General features: G+C 57.3%; 1 protein-coding gene and 1 non-coding gene across 2 annotated transcripts; one reads left to right on the top strand and one right to left on the bottom strand.

The window, feature by feature from the left end:
- Positions 1-1,134: 1,134 nt before the first annotated feature.
- LOC132320258 (antigen WC1.1-like) lies at positions 1,135-15,065 on the top strand. The gene is made up of 11 exons (XM_059832530.1): positions 1,135-1,447; positions 1,533-1,847; positions 2,212-2,526; positions 2,877-2,939; positions 3,022-3,336; positions 4,099-4,236; positions 4,991-5,086; positions 5,511-5,594; positions 5,811-5,963; positions 8,240-8,268; positions 14,847-15,065. Exons 1-11 carry the CDS (start codon positions 1,135-1,137, stop codon positions 15,063-15,065), a joined length of 2,040 nt encoding a protein of 679 aa, XP_059688513.1.
- Positions 11,637-11,709, bottom strand: TRNAF-GAA (transfer RNA phenylalanine (anticodon GAA)). The gene has a single exon. It is a non-coding gene; the product is annotated as a tRNA-Phe (tRNA).
- Positions 15,066-18,643: the final 3,578 nt, after the last annotated feature.

The raw sequence follows: 18,643 nt of genomic DNA, 5'->3' as shown, positions 1-18,643 counted from the left end.
TTGCTGAGTCTCTTCCTGGAGGAGGGCATTTTGGGAGAGGCACTGGCCCCGTCTGGAGAGACTCATTCCACTGTGTCGGGACTGAAGCCCACCTGGGACAGTGCCCAGTGACTGCCCTGGGGGCCTCGCGATGCTCCCACGAGAACGATGCTGCTGTCATTTGCTCAGGTGAGTGCTGGGAGAACACTGAGGTAACTCCATTTGCCCCTTGGGTGTGGCATGGCCATGCAAAGCAGGGGACCATGGCAGCACCAGGGTGAATTTCTCCCTGGAGAATACCTGGTTTCACCAGGAGCAATGTGGAGAGCTTTGCCTGCTCGGACTGACTGCTCTGCTGTGGGAGAGCTGAGGACAGAACAGAGACAGGCATCTTTGCCCCCTGAGGTGGCGGCTCAGGCCCTGGGGCCACCGCCAGGCCCAGGCTCCTCTGCTCCTGCTGCAGGACAGGCCAAGAACAGGGCTGCAGGGCTTTGCTCCATCTCTCTGGCTGCAGACAGCCCTGACCCAGCCCCACAGAGAGCCCCACAGAGCCCAATTCCCCACCCCCAGGGGCTGTCCAGGTGCCCCCAGCAGCAGCAGCACAACTTGGGTGTAAGTCGCAGAGCAGGGCTGGGCTTTGCCCTTGCTTCTGGTCAGCACAAGTCCTAAAGTTGCCCTGTTTGCTCAGACAGGCCCCCCTCGCTCTACTCCCTGCCAGGGACAGAGGCTCCCAGTCCCCGATCCCCAGGGGTGCAGAGGGGCAGAGACGTGTGGGCTCTGCCTGGTGTCTCAGTGGTGCCAGTGCCAGCGCTGAGGTTGGGCAAGGCTTGTCCCAGCGCTGCCTGTCCCCGGGTAACTGCACCGGCTGCTGCTCCTTCCTGTGGCAGCTGCTCCATCTGGCGCAACAGGGACCTGTTGGGTGGCTCTGCCCCACCAAGAGCAAAGAGAGTGTCTTGCTCCGGAAGGCTCAGGGTCTGGGAAACTAATCCTGTGGAAACGTGCTCCTGAAGCTCCCTGCAGAGGGCTGGGGGCAGGCGGGTGAGCTCCAGGGTGTTGTGAGGGTTCCAGAGCCTGGAGAGGTGCTGCAGATTTGTGGGCTCTCTGGTGCCGCCAAGGGCTGGGACCTGGCTGCTCTCTGCAGGCTCAGCCGGCTCCATGTCCCTGCGGCTGGTGGGTGGAGGGAGCCGGTGCGACGGACGAGTGGAGATCTTCCAGCACGGGACGTGGGGCAGAGTCCTGGATGAGCAGTGGGACGTGCAGGAGGCCAGCGTGGTGTGCCGGCAACTGCAGTGCGGAGAGGCAGAGACAGCCTACAATCCCCCGAAGGCTGAGAGAGGGACGGGTCCCGTGGGGCTGCGAGGGGTCCGGTGTGCAGGGCACGAGGCCAACCTGACCCTCTGCAACACCTCCCTGCCTGCGAGTGCACCAGGAGCAGGGATTGCAGAGGACGTGGGGGTCGTTTGCTGGGGTGAGTGGCACTGCACGGGCCCCCCAGGCTCTGAGCTGGGTGGGCACCAGCCCCTGATGGCAGATGGGGTTTCTTCCCACTGCAGGGAGCCGGCAGGTCCGGCTGGTGAATGCAACTGGGCGCTGTGCGGGAAGAGTGGAGATCTACTACCAGGGCAGCTGGGGGACCATCTGTGATGATGGCTGGGACCTGTCTGATGCCGCAGTCGTTTGCCACCAGCTGGGCTGCGGAGGGGCGGTGGAGGCAGTTGGCTCTGCTAAGTTCGGGGAAGGCTCTGGTCAGATCTGGCTGGATGGTGTGAACTGCTCCGGGGCCGAAGCTACCCTCTGGGACTGCCCGGCAGGGTCCTGGGGGCAGCACGACTGCGGGCACAAGGAGGACGCAGGAGTCGTCTGCTCAGGTCTGTGCTGGGAGCAGGGGCATGAGGCAGGTGCCTGGGGAGGCCGGGACACGGGGAGAGCCGGGAACTGCCAAGGCTGTCCCTGGCTGCCTCGAGCTGCTGTCCGAGCCTGTCCTCGGGATACCCAGGCGTATCCTCGGGATACGCCCTTGGTCCCACTGCAGGTCCCGGGGGAGCTGAGCTATCCCCAGTGGTTAACGGGGAGGGCAAGGGTGTCCGTCCTTCAAGGACTTCTCTCTGCTCATGCTTGCAAGGGGGAGTTGTTAGCTGTGCCCCTGCCTGGCTAAGGGCCTGGGGGGTGAAGAGGCTTCTCTACGCCCGCAGCCCCACACCAGCCCCTTCCCCCTCTGTGCCTTTCTTCCAGAGTTTGTGGCCCTGAGGTTGGAGAACAGCAGCAGCTGCTCCGGGCGCCTGCAGGTTTTCTACAACGGGACGTGGGGGAGCGTTTGCTCCAACTCAATGACTCCCGAAACTTGGTCGCTGGCATGCAAAGAGTTGGGCTGCGGGGATGGAGGGTACCTGGCTACACCCCCGCTCTACCACAACTTCTCTGGTCCCACCTGGTTGGATCGTGTGGAGTGTGGGGAGAGAAACAGCTCCTTCTGGCAATGTCCCTCCGCTCCCTGGCACCCGCAGTCATGCGATGACCTGCGAGATGAGACCCACATCACCTGCAATGGTAATTCTGAGCTACCTGGGCACCAGCACCACCTCAGCTCCAGTTCCCTGCTAGGCACAGTCAAGCGTAGGGACAAGGCCCACAGCGGGCTTTTGCTTTGCGTGCCAGACCCTGCTGCTTCTGGGGACACAAATGGGACTTCAGCTCTCAGAGCCACTCACATTCACCAGGTTCCCTTTGGGGCTGAGCTGTCAGGGTGCCCCACATTGCCCTGCGTGTCCCCTGAATGACCAGGGTTCAGCTGCTGCCGTGAGTGAGGTGGCACGGGGAGGCACGAGCAGAGCTCAGCCCCACTCTCTGCTGCATAACCCCCTGCAGCAGCCCCTTCAGCCCAGCATTTCCTTCTGCAGGGAGACGGCCAGAAACACCCCCGGCCCTAGGGACCCTGTGCCCAAACTCCACAAGCTGCACAGGTAGCTGCTCCTCTGCATGCCCCTCTCACCTGGCAGGGCTCTGCCTGCTGTCCCGCTGCCCTGGGAGCTCTCCCTTCTCCAGACAGGGAGAAGATTCGTGCCGTGGGAGGCAAGAACGGCTGCTCAGGCAGAGTGGAGATCTGGCACCGCGGCTCCTGGGGGACGGTGTGCGACGACTCCTGGGACATGCGGGATGCCGAGGTGGCATGCAGGCAGCTGGGCTGTGGCCCCGCAGTGTCTGCTCTGAATGAGGCTGCATTTGGGGAGGGGACAGGCCCCATCTGGCTGGAGCAGGTGGAGTGCCGGGGGACAGAGCCGTCTCTGCAGGACTGCTGGGCCCGGCCTGGGGACAGCGGTGCCTGCCGGCATAAGGAGGATGCTGCTGAGAACTGCTCAGGTGAGCGGAGGGGCTGAGACCCCTCACAGGGGTATTGGCAAGGAGCCGGGGTAGGTGTTTACGCTGCTGGGTCCCATCATGGCCCCAGAGATCCTGAGAGCAAGGCCATCCCTGCAGATTATGGCAGCCTGTTCCCAAGTGGGCAGCAGCTTCTGTGGGGCTGGATGTCCTCCAGCATCTGCCCACAGGGCTCTGCAGCCCCCCGGGACATCTCCCAGGCTGGTTGTGCCATCCTGCCCACAGCCCAGAGCAGGGCCCTGGGCTCTGTCCCAGCCACCCTGAGCAGCCCCGCAGGAGAGGCAATTTGGGAGGGCTGTGTCAGGGATGTCTGCATGCGTATGCACGCGTGCACACGCACACACACGGCATGTGAGAGAGGAGGGTCCCTGGTACCCTCACACACATCCTCTCAGCCCAGCTCTCTTTCTCCTCCTCTGCAGCTGCACCCAGGACGGCAGCACCAACCCCCCGAGCAGGTAACCTGTCCTCCTCACCAGCGTTGCGACTTCTCGGGCTCAGGCTGTGACCCAGAGCCAGAGGGAAGGGGATCCTTGCTGGGGTGTGAAGCTCCCAAGAGGAGGCACTGGGTAGCAGTGGAGGGGGTTGGGGAGGGCTCTCATTTTCCCATCAGGGTGGGAGCTTCGCCATCACTCACCCCTGGGGTTCCCTACCCCTGCTGTAATGGGGGTCAGTCCTGGGGTGCCCCGGCCCCCCACCTCTCCCGAGCCTGGTGCTGCCCTTTCTGTGTTCCTGCCCACGCAGATCCCACGCGGGGCCGTCCGACCGGCAGCAGGAGTGTCTCATTGCCCGTCATCATCTGCATCATCCTGGGAGCCCTTCTCTGCCTGCTCCTGGCCCTCCTGGCAGGGCAAGTGCGAAGCGCCAGGGCTGGGCGCAGAGGTGGGTCCTTTCCCCACGGTCCCATGGGAAGATGCCTCCTGGCAGGGCCAGGGGTGCTGTGGGGTGTCAGTGAGTGGTACAGGTAAAGCTGAGGGGAGGAGAGAGTGTGCTGCCTGCTGTCCCAATGTCCCATTGATGGGCTGGCCATGGGCCGTCGGCAGCAAGGCGTAGAGAGAGTGCAGACGTGGGAGGAGCCAGGAATGGGGTGAAGAGAGAAATGGCAGAGCTGGGCTGGGGGAGATGGGAACAGAGGGGAAACAGAGGAGGACATGCCACCAGAAGTGCTCTGGGCATCTCTGGAGGGGGCTCTGTGTCAGGGGAGATGCCAGGAGGAACGTGGGGCAGCAGGGTCCATCCCCGTGGTTTCAGGCCCCTGGGCTGTTCCTCCATCCAACCCTGACCTCTTCTCGTCAGGGCATAGGCCGTGCTATGGATCCATGGGGCAGAGAGGGGGCAGGTCCAGGGGGAGAGGAAAGGTGGAGCTGCTCCAAGCTCAGCACCACGGACCTGACCCAGAGGCCAGAGGGGCACAAGGGCTGTCTCTGAGGGGATGGTGGGAGGGTGTCGCTGCCCCAGACCATCTCCATGGGGACATTGCCCTCACTGAGGAAGTGGCAGTAGGGACTGGACAGTGCAGCGGGGATATGCTGTGGCGACATCCCTGGGGTGGCCCAGGGGAACAGGGCTGGGGGAGCAGAGCGGGATCCCATCCCCTCCCTGTGTGTCCCTGGGCCAGCCCTGCCTGTGTCCGCAGGCTCCGAGAGAGCTTGGGAGCCCTTCCCTGAGGCCGTCTATGAGGAGATTGGTTACAGCCCAGCTTTGGAGAAGCAGGCAAGGTTCAGCGGCTCAGGTGGGTGTGCGTCCCTCCTGGAGGGCACATGTGCAGGGCTCTTTCCCCACTTCCTCACCCAGGGATGACCCCCTGCAGCCCCCTGACCCACAGTCCCTGCAGCGCTGGGGCTGTGGGGGCTGTGGGGAGAGCAGCCAGGTCCTTGGCCCAGGCCAGAAGCTTCCTCCCCACCAGCTCTGCCCGTCCCAGCTGGGGACAGCCCCTCACTGCCTGCCCCTGCATCCTGAGGGCTGAGGGAAGGGGCTGTCCCAGGGCATGTCTGGGAGCCCCTTTGAGACAGGGTTTGTCCCAGGGGAGCAGGGTGAGTCCTGAGCCCTCCTCCCCACTCAGCCCTGGCTCTGTGGGTCCCCCGTCCCCAGCAGCACTGACCATGAGCTGGGTCAGCAGAGCGCACTCCCATCACACCCGCTGCACCTCTCGCCAGGCTCCTATTCAGAGGGGTCCCTGACCAAGCTGCAGCCCTACCCTGGGGACAGCAAGGAGGAGGATGGTCCAGGGTCAGCACCAGGTAACAGGGGGCCAGAAGGGGTGGATCTCTCCTCCCTGCAGACTTGTGGGGGACAGCAGTGTCACTGAGTGTCACCGTCAGAGTTGGGGAGGACATGGGGAGTCTTCTGTGGTGCTGCCAACACCAGTGTCTGAGCCCCATGTCCCTGTGCATCCTCCTGCCCTCTGCTCTGCAGGACATATCTTCTCACTGTCACCAGCTCCCCTGTCCTTTCAGACATCCCTGTCCTGGCTGGAGGTGACCCAGTGGATGGCTACGATGATGCCAGGGAGGCTTCTGACCCTGGGGAGGATCCTGCCCCTGGGCAGGAAGGCTGGGAAATGCCCAGGGCACCAGAGGAGGGAGCAGGGCCCAGGGGTGCACCTGGAGGTAAGAGGGAAAGATAGCGCTGCCGGTTCCTGGGGTGCCATCCCTGGTGCCAGAAGAATTGCTGTCGTACTGAAAGCTCAACCTCCTGGGACGGGGGAACCTGTCCATTCGAGTTTTGCTTGGGGGGACCATGGGTGGGAGAGGGAGCTGAACATCTCAGGACTGCTGAGGAGAAGGGAGGAAGGTGATGTACTGATGAGGAGGGGCAGCCCATGGGATGAACGTGCAATGGCCTGCCTTGCTGCTTGCAGGGACAAACCTGCACTCCCCGAGAAGTGCTGGGGCCCCTGGAGCTGAGGGAGATGCCTGGTGCCTGTCCCCAGAGAGCACGGGCTATGACGATGCTGAAGAGGTGTCTCTGGCACATCCCCCTGAGGACACAAAGGCTGTGACAGCAGAGCTCAGTGCACAGCAGTCCCTGAGCCACGGGCCAGGAGAGCCCGTCCCTGCCGTGCAGCTGGGTGCAGCCAGGAGGGAGGAGAGGTCTGTGCATCTGGGAGAGCCGTGAGCACCAGGGAACTGTCTCCCTTTTCCACGGGCAGCAGAAACAGCCGGGCATGTCCTCCATTTTTATTCCCCTGCTTTTACATGATTCCTTCATGTGTGTTCTTATTAAAAGGCTTTGGGGTTTGAGCCAGAGCTGGCGCTTGCCTGCCCAGGTGTCGGGGTGTCTCCCTGAGGCTGACTGGGGGGAGCAGAGCACAAAGACATGGCAGTGGGGAAGGGGCACGTCTTGGGGAGAGTGGGCTCGGGGTCGGGCTGTGGGGCTGTGAGAGTTCATGGTCCCTGGGGAATATTCCTGCTGACAGAGACATTTCCAGCCTGCCAGCCACAGTTTCCAGCAAAAATGGCTCTCTGCAAGGTCGGGAGCACCAGCCTCCTCACCCTGGGATTCCCCAGCGGGAGCACCCACCTCCTCACCCTGGGGTTCCCCAGTTGCTCTTTCCCCCGGCCCTGCCTGGGCCACACTGGTGCCACGGCACAGAGGTCACGACAGAGCTGCCATATTGGGGTGAGCTGTAGACCCACAGAAGGGAGTCCTAAGGTGGCTGTGGTGCCTTGAACACCCAAGCCAGCCCCAGGGGGGATCACAGCCCATGCATCACCTCCCACAGTGGTCCCTAGAGTTTTCCTGCTGGCAACCCCTGGCCCCAGAGCCAGCCCCTCCATCCCCAGCCCCGGGCCCTTCTCTCCCTGTGGAGATGCACGGCTAGAGCCTGCCCCGGTGGGAGTTTCCCAGGGGATGGAGGCTGTGTTTGCAGTCCCCATGTATGTCATCCACCACCTTGGGGGTCTCACGTGGTAACGCTGCTCTCCCGTGGGCTTTCCACAGCCATGCTCTGCCCAGTGTGGGGCAGCAGTGCAGAGGGTTGAGGTCTCACCACCACACACATTGGGTGGGTGCTTGGGGGTTGCAGGAGCAAGCACAGGTCTGGGGCACAGTGATGATCCTGCATTGCTCCAGGGAATGGACCCAGCCTGCAGGGCCAGGCTGTTCAGGCCCCAAAATGTCATGGAATGGGCTCTTTCTGCTCACATGTGCTGCCACCTCACACACACCCAGGGCCAGTGGCTCATCTCCCCAAGGAGGAGGCAAACCTCTGCCAGGTGCCAGAGTAAGGGAGAAACCTTACACTTGCGGGAGGGCCGAGCCAGCAGGGAGGTGGCATGGGACAGCCGCTGGGCTCACTACAAGAAAGACATTGAGGTGCTGGAGCGTGTCCAGAGAAGGGCGACGAAGCTGGTGAGGGGTCTGGAACACAAGTCTTATGAGGAGCGGCTGAGGGAGCTGGGGTTGTTTAGCCTGGAGAAGAGGAGGCTGAGGGGAGACCTTATCGCTCTCTACAACTGCCTGAAAGGGGGTTGCAGAGAGGTGGGTGCTGGTCCCTTCTCCCAAGTGACTAGTGACAGGACAAGAGGAAATGGCCTCAAGTTGCGCCAGGGGAGGTTCAGGCTAGATATTAGGAAAAAGTTCTTTACTGAGAGAGTAGTGAAACATTGGAATAGGCTGCCCGGGGAGGTGGTAGAGTCACCCTCCCTGGAGATATTCAAGGAGCGTGTGGATGTGGCATTGTGGGATGTAGCTTGATGGACATGGTGCTGTGTGGTGTTGGGTGGGTTGTGGCTTGTTGTTGTTGTGTGGTGGGGGTTTTTTTGTTTTTTTTTTTTTTTGTTGGTTTTTTTTTGGTTTTTTTTTTCCCAGGTTGGACTTGATGATCTTACAGGTCTTTTCCAACCGTAGTGATTCTGTGATTCTGTGTTTCTCTTCTCCACAGTACCCACCTGGGGTGGCTTGAGTTCGCAGGTCAGTGCCCATACTGGCGCCCACCATCATGTTCAGAAGATATCCCCACCCCCACCCTCCTTCTTTGCTTCACTTTTATACCTTATTTCTCAGGATCTGGGCCCACCATTCCTGGGCCTGGGAAACCTGCAATGAAACGCCAGGGCTCAAACCCCATTTTGGTTGCAGGCGGTTTTGCCAGGGGAGCAGCCGAGGCACCATGTCCTTGCCCTCCCGGTCTGTGCACGGCTGTGCACTGGCCTGTGCCTCCCTGTTCGCACCAGCATGGGGTGGACGGTGACACCAAACCCCCCAGGAACAAGAGGTGGGCACCGGCCCCACCAGTCCCACCTCTGCAGGGCTGTGCCTGACCTTGGGAGCTCCGGGTTCCCTGAGCTGAGGCTCTGCTCGAGCAGGGGGTGATGGCAGAGGGAAAAGGACCTGGAGACAGGGTCAGGGTAAGAAATGTCACTCTTCAGCTCAGACACCCCTACCCTCTGGCACCGACGGCTGCTTCCCACATGGTATGGGATCTCCACCTGGAGACAGGACAATCTCACACCCCTCCCTCTGGAAAGCCACGGGGGAAGTGTGGCCCTGGTGCCAAAGGACACCTGGGCTGGACCAGCACCCTCACATCCCATCTCTCAGTGCAGCCAGGAAGGATTGCCAGCACCCAGGGTGCTGCTGATGTCTATCCCCTCCCTGAGGGCCACCCCTCGCCTTCCCACAGGGGCTGTGCTGCCAAGCAGGGACCCTGGCTGGTGTGTGGGGTGGGTCTGTGGTGCAGGGCAGTGACCTGCACTCAGGTCCAGCACAGCTGCCTGCCTCTCCTCTGGGAGGGGGCTCAGCAGAGGCAGCACACACAGCCCTCCTTACCCCATGACCAGTTGCTGGGAGGGCAGGGCAGGCCCACAGCACCTGGAGAGGAGCAGAGCCCCAGCTCCAGCCCTTGCCCACCCGAGCCTGGTGAGTCAGAGCAAAAACACCCCTGAAGATGCAACCCAGAACCTCTTGCATGGGAAGCGGGTGCTCTTCCACTGACCTACACCCCCCTGACACCTGCCAGCAGGCAGAAAACTCTCCTCCCATGACATATCTATGACAAGCACAGCCCTCTTGTCCCGTGGGTGCCCAGGCACCCTCAGCAGAAAACAGCATTTGAACCCTCCTGAGATGGGGGAAGTCCAGACTGCCTCCCCACTGGGGCCTGATCCTGGCACAGGGATGCACTGCCGAGCACGGTCCCTTCACCGTGCTGCAGGCACTGCTCCCACCCTCTGGCCTACCCTGAGGCCCCTCTGCCACCCACGGAAACAACCCTCTGTGTCTCAACTGTCCCCAACTCCACATCAGGAGCAGAACAACAGGGTGAGGTAAAGACCCTCCCTGGGATGAGGTGCCCCCATGCTCTGATGGCACCCCAGGGCATGCGGAAGGGGGACATGGGGGCAGAAATCTCACACCCCCCTCATGCAGGCACCAGGTCTCCCCTGCACCCCTCTGCCCCCCAGCACCCCTGGAGATGGGGTGAAGGGTAAGCTTCCATCTCCCTGGGGCTGCGGGTGTGGGTTGGGCTCAGGGACCTTCCCATTCCTGCAGCACTGAGCACTGTCCTGAGGGCAAAGCCGTGCCCTGGGACAGCCCTGGCTGGGGTCTCTGGGGCAGGGTGGGTGCGCATGTTCAGCTGTTAACTGAGAGGTCGATGGATTGAGCACACGCAGGGATGGTGTCCTCACGGTGCTACAGCTGGGACCATTGTCTTGCCCAATGCCATAGAATTTTCCCCACGGAGGCCCTGCCTGGCAGAGAGGGTTTGGGGGAATCCAAACCAGAGCACAGTCACTGTGAACTTCTGGAGTGCTTGAGTGGAGTGAAGGGGATGGACTACTCATCTGTTCCGCTTTGCACACATGGCCCCAAAGCTCAAGAACAACCTCGAAGGACTTTGGGAGCAGTGATAGCTCTGCAGACACCTTCCCTGTGGCCAAGCATTTTCAAGCTCGTGCTCAAAGCTGGCAAGACAGTAACATTGCTTGGACAGATGGTCTCTCCTTCTCCCTCCTTCACTTGTGCTCAGTCAGGACAAAAGCCAGACTTCTCTGAAGGAGAATCCCTGGGGAACTGGCTGAGACATCAGAGCTGCAGGGGTCTAGGACATGCCCATTGCTTTGGGACTATAGTCCAGGATGTGCCATTCCTTGGCCTGACTGGCTGACCTGGGAGAGGCTGAGACTGGAGACAGAGGGGGATGTGCTGTGTTGCCATCATCACTGTGTTCCCAATGGTCATGCAGGGTTCCATAGCAGCAAGAGGTTGCAAGAGGGGACCTCAACATCTTGTTGGAGCTCATGAGCAGGTCTTTCTTCCTCTGGGCAGGGACTGATGGCTCTGAGGGTCTGCAGCCGGGCTGGACAGTGCAGTCTAGTGGGTGAGCAGGTTGGGATAAGCAATGGGGGACAACTGAGACACTTGTGCTGTAGGCCCTGGGTCTGGTGCTGAGGGGACGGAGAACACAGACACATGTGTGATGCCAGGATGTGCAGAGGAAAGTCAATGTGGAGAGGTAAAGTGACATCCAGTGTTTGAGCTGGGGCTGTTGTGAAGACACTGTGACAGTTAGTGACCTTCTGTGCAGGACTCCAGGCGGCCACTGCTGGCATTTCTTTCCCGACTTGTGCCCTTGCAGCAGGAAGGAACTGATGCAGAGGGATGTTCATGTGGGGCCCCAGAGGGATCCCCCTGTGCTTTGTGTGCCCTAGCTGATGCCCAGAGAGGAGCACATATGTATTTCACCGATCATTGCGGCAGGGGGCAATGGAGGCCAAGAAACTCTGCTCGGGACAGCGCATGACTAAACAACACTGGTGCCCAGGCACTACAGTGGATGATCCTCAGCACGGCTTTGTCAACTGTCCTGGGTACATCAGAGGTCTCGCTGCGACAGACACCTGGAGGGAGGATGCTGCCTTTCAGGCCCCAGCTCCAGGGAGTGCCTCTCCCTGGGACTCAGGGGATGGCGGCCTCTGGTCTGGGAACTGAGGAGCAGGTGAAGGTGTGTGAGGAGGGGAGCAGTCAGTGCAGCATCGAGAATGGCAAAGAGGAGAGAGACAGGGTCCTTGCGGAGACCCCGCAGAGGAGAGATCCCGGTCACTTTGGAGCAAGGAAGTAGGGACAGCAGGAGACCACCCCAACGGAGCACTGACTGGAGAGTCCTGCCCAGGGAGAGGCTGGGGACTTGTGCTGCTGGAGGAAGGCTCCTTCTAAGCTGCAGATCTGCAGCTGCAGAGCAGGGACTCTGCTCTGGCAAGAGGTGAAGGAGCAAGCAGGGCTGGGGCAGCCTGGAAGAAGGGAGATGGGCTCTGCCAAAATCTAAGGGAGAAAATCATTGCTGAAGCCCGGGGTTGAACCAGGGACCTTTAGATCTTCAGTCTAACGCTCTCCCAGCTGAGCTACTTCAGCCCTGCCCCAGCAGCCCTTCTCCCTCTGCCACCCATGCCAGGCCACAGGCTGACACACAGGAGGAGCGCTCCTCGGGAGGCTTCCCAGGGAAAAGCTGTGCCCAGCCCCAGGCAGAGGGGACCTGGCCTCTCCCTGCCTCCAAGGCCAGGTGGGCTCCAGGTTTGGTGGAGGCCAGCTTACACTGGGTGTGCCAAGATGTCTGAGGGCCTTGCACAACCGTGACAGTGGCAAAGGCAAGTAGGCAGATTGGGCATGTGCAATTGCAAAGGCTGAGGGTGAAAGAAGCGTGGGGCTGGTGGAAGACCTTGTCTCTTTCCCCATGGAAGGTGTCCTCCCACCCTTTTCTCCCTGGCTCAACTTACCTCCTTCGTTCCCAACTCTTCTACCTCCTCCTCCCTGAGCAGCGGAGGGGGATGGGGAGTGGAGGTTGCAGTCAGTCCGTAACCGTTCCTCTCTGTGGCTCCTTCCTTCTGACACTTCTCCCATGGGGTCCCTCTTACCGCTACAGTCCTTTGAGACAAACCTGCTCCAGCATGGGCTCTCCTCAAGCCACCATTCTTCCAGGAAATAGCCAATGTCTCCAGTATTGGGTCCTCCACAGACTGCAGGGCTGACCTTCTCCACTGTGGTCTTCTCCAGGGGCTGCAGGAGACTATCTGCTCTGGCACCTGGAGCACCTCTTCTCCCTCCTTCTTCACCAGCCTTGGTGTTTGCAGGGCTGGTTCTCACACTTTTTTTCCCTCACTCCTCTCCCACTCTGGCTGTTGTGTCCTTTCTTAAATACGCTTTCACAGAGGTTCCACCAGCTTCATTGACGGGCTCAGTTTTGGCCAGTGGTGGGTCTGCCTTGGAGATGGCTGGAACCAGCTCTGTCTGGCACAGAGGCAGCCCCTGGTCTCTTCTCACAGAGGCCAGCCCTGCAGCCCTCCTGCTACCACAACTTGGACATGGACACATTTCGAAATTTGTCTGTCAAAGTCCTAGGACTTTCACTGACCCATTTACAGAGCCCCAGCAAAAGGACTTGCACTGAGCAGATGCACAAAAATCGAAATGAGTTATTTTATTGAAGGCGACAGAAACAGATTCGAGATTGCCGTTGATAAATTCACTAACTATAATAGTGCTACTAATTAAGGTTAATATTGCTAGCAGACTTGATAATAATACAAGAACCTGGGGATAACTTTCACCCAGAGGGTGAGAGGCGCAGCGCTTACCCAGAGAGGCGTCCCTGCCTGGCGTGGAGGAAGAGAACACAGCCCGTCGACTGGTCTGTCAGGCGTTGAGGTTCTTCTCTCCCACCTTAACAATCATTTTCTCCGTCTTTTATCCCCAAAACTATGAGTTTCCCCCCCCGTATGTGATGTGTAGCATGATTTGGGTGGAGAGACGAGTGCTATAGTCATATAAGTTTAGCATGACCTCTATAATCTTCATTAGCATATGCAGGGGTGTGAGGTGTAATATGCATTTCACCAGTAATGAGGCCGAGCCCAGAGAATTGTGGTGAATGGAGTGAAATCCAGTTGGAGGCCGGTCACAAGCCGAGTCCCCCAGGGATCAGCTTTGGGACCGGTCTTGTTTAATATCTTTATCGATGATCTGGATGAGGGGGCTGAGTACTCCCTCAGTAAGTTTGCAGATGACATCAAGCTGGGAGGGAGTGTTGATCTGCTCAAGGGTCAGAAGGCTCTGCAGAGGGATCTGGACAGGCTGCATCGAATGTCCAAGGCCAATTGTATGAAGTTCAACAAGGCCAAGTGACGGGTCCTGCACTTTCATCACAACAACCCCATGCAACGCTCCAGGCTTGGGGACAAGTGGCTGGAAAGCTGCCCAGCGGAAAAGGACCTGGGGCTGTTCATTGACAGCCGGCTGAATATGAGCCAGCAGTGTGCCCAGGTGGCCAAGAAGGCCAACAGCATCCTAGCCTGTATCAGAAAGAGTGTGGCCAGCAGGAGTAGGGAGGTGATCGTGCTCCTGTACTCGGCGCTGTGAGGCTGCATCTCGAATCTTGTGTTCAGTTTTGGGCCCCTCACTACAAGAAGGACATTGAGGTGCTGGAGCGTGTCCAGAGAAGGGCGACGAAGCTGGTGAGGGGTCTGGAGCACAAGTCTGATGAGGAGCGGCTGAGGGAACTGGGGTTGTTCAGTCTGGAGAAGAGGAGGCTGAGGGGAGACATCATCGCTCTCTACAATTACCTGAAAGGGGGTTGCAGAGAGGTGGGTGCTGGCCTCTTCTCCCAAGTCACTAGTGACAAGGGGAAATGGCCTCAAGTTGCACCAGGGGAGGCTCAGTTTGGATGTTAGGAAAAATTTCTTTACTGAGTGTGCTGGTTTTGGCTGCAATAGAGTTAATTTTCTTCATAGTAGCTAGTATGGGGCTGTGTAGTATGGGGCTGTGTTTTGGATTTGTGCTGGAAACAGTGTTGATAGCACAGGGATGTTTTAGTTACTGCTGAGCAGTGCTTACACAGAGTCAAGGCCTTTTCTGCTTGTCACACCGCCCCACCAGCGAGTAGGCTGGGGGTGTGCAAGAAGTTGGGAGGGGACACAGGTAGGACAGCTGACCCCAACTGACCAAAGGGATATTCCATACCATATGACATCATGCTCAGCATATAAAGCTGGGGGAAGAAGAGGGAAGAGGGGGACATTCGGAGTGATGGCATTTGTCTTCCCAAGTAACCGTTATGCGTGATGGAGCCCTGCTTTCCTGGGGATGGCTGAACACCTGCCAGCCGATGGGAAGTGGTGAAGGAATTCCTTGCTTTGCTTTGCTTGCCTGCACAGCTTTTGCTTTCCCTATTAAACTGTCTTTATCTCAACCCATAAGTTTTCTCACTTTTACTCTTCCGATTCTCCCCCCCATCCCACCTGGAGGGAGTGAGCGAGCGGCTGTGTGATGCTTAGTTGCCAGCTGGACTTAAACCACGACAGTAAGAGAGTGGTGAGACACTGGAATAAACTGCCCAGGGAAGTGGTGGAGTCACCCTCACTGGAGGTGTTCAAGGACCGTGTGATGTGGCATTGCAGGACATGGTTTAGTGGACATGGTGGTGTTGGGTTGATGGTTGGACTTGATGATCTTACAGGTCTTTTCCAACCTTCGTGATTCTGTGATTCTGTGATCAGCAATCCAGGACGTTTGTGGAGACCATTGATGATAAAATCCTCATCCAAGTGACAGAGGAGACAATGAGATGTGTTTTGCTGGACCTTCTCCTCACCAACAAGGAGGTGCTTTTTGGGGATCTGAAGGTCAAAGGTGGCCTTGTGACCATGAGATGGGGCTGTAGTGACCACGAGATGGTGGAGTTTAGGATCCTGAGGGGAGGGTGGAAGGTCCCTTAGAAGTCCCAGCAGCTGCCAGCAAGACCAGCCTTCAGGAATCCCAGCTGCCAGAGAGACAGGGGGCAAGTCTGGAGCATGGAGATAGAAGAGATGCCTGGGTAGAAGAGGATCAGATGAGGGAATACTTAGGCAATCTGGACATACTGAAGTCCCTGGACCTTTACTACTCCTGATGGTTTCATGTTGTTCATGTACCTGGAAATGGTTTCCAGGATCAGCTGCTCCATCACCTTCCCAGGGACAGAGATGAGTCTGACTCACCTGTAGTTCCCTGGGTCTTTTTTCTTTTCTTTCGGGAAGACAGGAGTGATATTTGCTTTTCACTTCTGTTCTCTGGGACTCTTTATGTGGCTGTGCTCTAGGCCTCTGTGTATCAACTGAGGTCTGGCATTTGGCAGGCCATGGTGTTATGCCATTGTACATCCCATAAAGATCCATTGTACATCCCATAAAGACGTGGCCAGCTCAGAAGAAGGGATGATATGATGGAAGTGATAGCAGGTGTGGCCATTTCTTGATGGCAAAGAAAGAGAGGGTGATCTATCCAACTTCTCCAACCTTCATTGCTCCGAGCTCACTTTAGGTATGAAATGTATATGTACAATATGACAATATAAATGTGTCACCAGAACACAGTTTCCCCATTTGAAGCATTGGCAGGAAATACATTTTTGGAAATGGCTGTATAGATCGCTATTTACATAGAGAGAGAGAAAGTATCATCATCTTGCTGGTCCATGTCCATGGCCTATGAAAAAATTCATGAGGATTTACAGACCAATGTGAAAGTTCTGAAAATGTAGAAGTTTTACACACTTATTACACCAAGGTCTCTTCTGCACATGGTTCAACATTTGCATAAAATCTTCACACAGGGCTTGATGCAGTTGCCCACACAGTGGTGGCCACTGTCCAAGATACGTGGGGGTAGCTGAAGCCCCCACAGGGCACTGGAAAATGTGGCTCAGGACCTATGGGAGCCCTTCTGGAGCAGGGCCTGGTGGACAGGCAGGGAAGGCCAAGGCATCTCAGCTGAGACAGCTGATTTCTCTCCCTGGTCTAGAAAGGGAAGCCTGGAAAATGGCACCCAAGTTGTGCAATGTTAGAGGAGGTCACTCTCATCCCTGCCTTCACCTACAATGGAGTCACATGTACTTTACCCTGCAGGGAATGAAAAATGCGGGGGTCTGGATATTGCAGAGTCTCCTGTAACCCAGATACATTGGGGTTAGTGCAGATCTGGCTGTCCAAAAGAGAGCGTGTCCTTCACTTTGTCTCTTTTTTCCCCTCTGTGAATTGAGGGAGCTCGTGACCTCAGCGTGTGACTCGCTGTGTGCAAAGAGTGAATATGGACCAAAAGAAGCCGGGACAGGGAGTGTTTGGGGGGATCTTGGGGTCTCTCCTTGACACGAAAGTGTGTTTTCTATTGGTCCAAGGCTATCCACTGTGGGAAGTGGACTTCAGAGGGGGTAAGGTGGACTTCATATACAGCCGATGAGCGTATCACATCCCTCCGTGTTTGCGTGCAGTCATTCTCCAAGCAAAGCAGGTGGGAGTTGGTGCCCACGGGCTGAAACATGCAGCTACAGACTTCAGTGCAGAAGTCTCCGATTTGAACGAGGCTGCTGTAAGTGCCAGGTGGTTGTTGAGAGAAAAGGCGTGAAGAATGGCCATAGATTGTCGATATAAAAGGTCCTGATATTTGTATACATTCAAACTCCACTGGAGACGCTCAGGATCAATATGGATTGAGGTTTTCTGATCTCACAGAATGTGTAAGCAGAAAAAGGAAGAAAAGTGGGGGAAAAATGAATCCTTTCTTACTGTTTAGTAGTGACATCTTTTGACTGCACTCCTGAAACCTCTCCTATTAACCACATAAGAATTGAAGACCTAAAGGAAAATGATGCACAGAGCCTTGGCTCCTTAGGGAGTTTTGCATGTTAATGAGCCCTCTGGTGCCAAGTTCCTGAACTGCGGATCCTGAAAGATTGGACAAGCCTCTGAAGAAGTAGAAGTCAGCAGCAAACGTCCAAGTTTCTGAGACTGTTAGTGGGCTCCACTGAAGACCACACTGATGAGACCATCAACAGAACGACCATGTGGACTGCCTTTATGTGGAGGTGGCTGTGAAAGCCCTAAATATGTTTCAGCAATCACGATGGCCAAGCCCTGACCCTCGTCCCCTGAGGAGGGGGATCCCTTCCCCCATGTGGTGCTAATGGCTCTTCCTGGGAGCAGTGGGATATGGGATATCTTTCCCTGCAGATTTTAGCCACCCCGCTGCTTCCCACCTTGCTCTGACCCCATGGTATCCCAAGTTTTACTGATGTCATTCTGTCCTCACTGGCTATTGCTTCAAACACAAAGCTGAAGTTCTGCTGGTGCCTGTGAGTTCCCCACAACCTATCTGGTTTCCTTCAAAGCCTTCCTGATGCTCCTCTAGCTCCCAAGATGTCCCAGCCCCAGACTTGCTTGAATCCTTTATGTATACCCCAGCACTGAGATGCACATCGATCTTCTCCTGCATTCTTCTAAAGTCAATGCTCAACCTATTTCACTTCAGTATGACAGCACGCACCCCCCTACACCCACCCCTGCTATTTCAGGTCCTCCTCCTGCCTTTAACACACTCACTGCTGGGCACACCCTGCTCTCTCCCTGCACTCCCATGTACCTCACAAACCCCTCTTGCTTCCCCCGCAACAACAAAACTTCACTCCAGGAGGTTTGTACATGTCGGGGGGTGTGATGCCAAGTGCAGGACAGTGGCAGGACACCGCCCAGGCTCTGTGGGGAGTGGCTGAGGAGGCAACAAGGCCCTGGGACTGGAAGGAACTGGTGCCTTCTCATGGGACTCAGTGGAAGAGACCTGTCCTGCTGCGGAGCGAGGGGCCAGCCACACCAAGGCCGTCAGGTGTTTGCACCACAGACAGTCCAACACTGTCCTATGCCTGTGCCAGTTTCCCTGCAGACTGTTGCTACCTCCCCCTGCTTCATCATCTCGCTCGGACCTTGGGACCTCCTAAGCTTTACTGATGCCTGTGAAAGGCAAGATGCTAACTGCAGTACAACTTGTGTAGAAGAATGAACACTAACTGAGACTATGAGCTTTCACCTCAGGGCCAATGCAACCTGAAGACCCAACCTAAACCAGCTCTTAGCGGTTGACAACACCCCATACCAACAACAAAACCATGGAAGGTTTACCTTTCAAGAAACCAGGCATATAACCATGGCCAGAAGAACAATCAACCAGTATCCAGGACAAACCCTTCCACCTGCATGGAACATTGGTTTAGAATAATGAGAATTAACACATCACTGACCATTTGTCTGTACCACCTCCACGGGACAAGCACATGCTGATCCTGCATGGGACACGTGCATACCCACTACTCAAGTAATGGTAACTGATTAGCCCACCCCCTAACATGAGTGATTTGATCCGTCTACACAACTGTATTGTAATGTATATAAACCCTGCTTTCCTCTGTACTGGGGTCCTGCACGCATTAGGCTGAGTCGCCACTGTATGCACAGCTAAAATAAGAGAATAAATTACCTTGGTAATTCTA

This window comes from Gavia stellata, chromosome 34 (assembly GCF_030936135.1).
Source record: "Gavia stellata isolate bGavSte3 chromosome 34, bGavSte3.hap2, whole genome shotgun sequence".
NCBI lineage: Eukaryota > Metazoa > Chordata > Aves > Gaviiformes > Gaviidae > Gavia > Gavia stellata.
This window is presented reverse-complemented; position numbering and strand designations above follow the sequence as displayed.

Excerpts from the sequence above, each read along its gene's own strand:
- LOC132320258 (XM_059832530.1), top strand. The coding sequence starts at position 1,135 with ATGTCCCTGCGGCTGGTGGGTGGAGGGAGCCGGTGCGACGGACGAGTG. Across the intron at positions 2,940-3,021 it reads AAACTCCACAAGCTGCACAG|ACAGGGAGAAGATTCGTGCC; the intron begins GTAGCTGCTCCT and ends TCCCTTCTCCAG. Across the intron at positions 5,087-5,510 it reads GGCAAGGTTCAGCGGCTCAG|GCTCCTATTCAGAGGGGTCC; the intron begins GTGGGTGTGCGT and ends ACCTCTCGCCAG.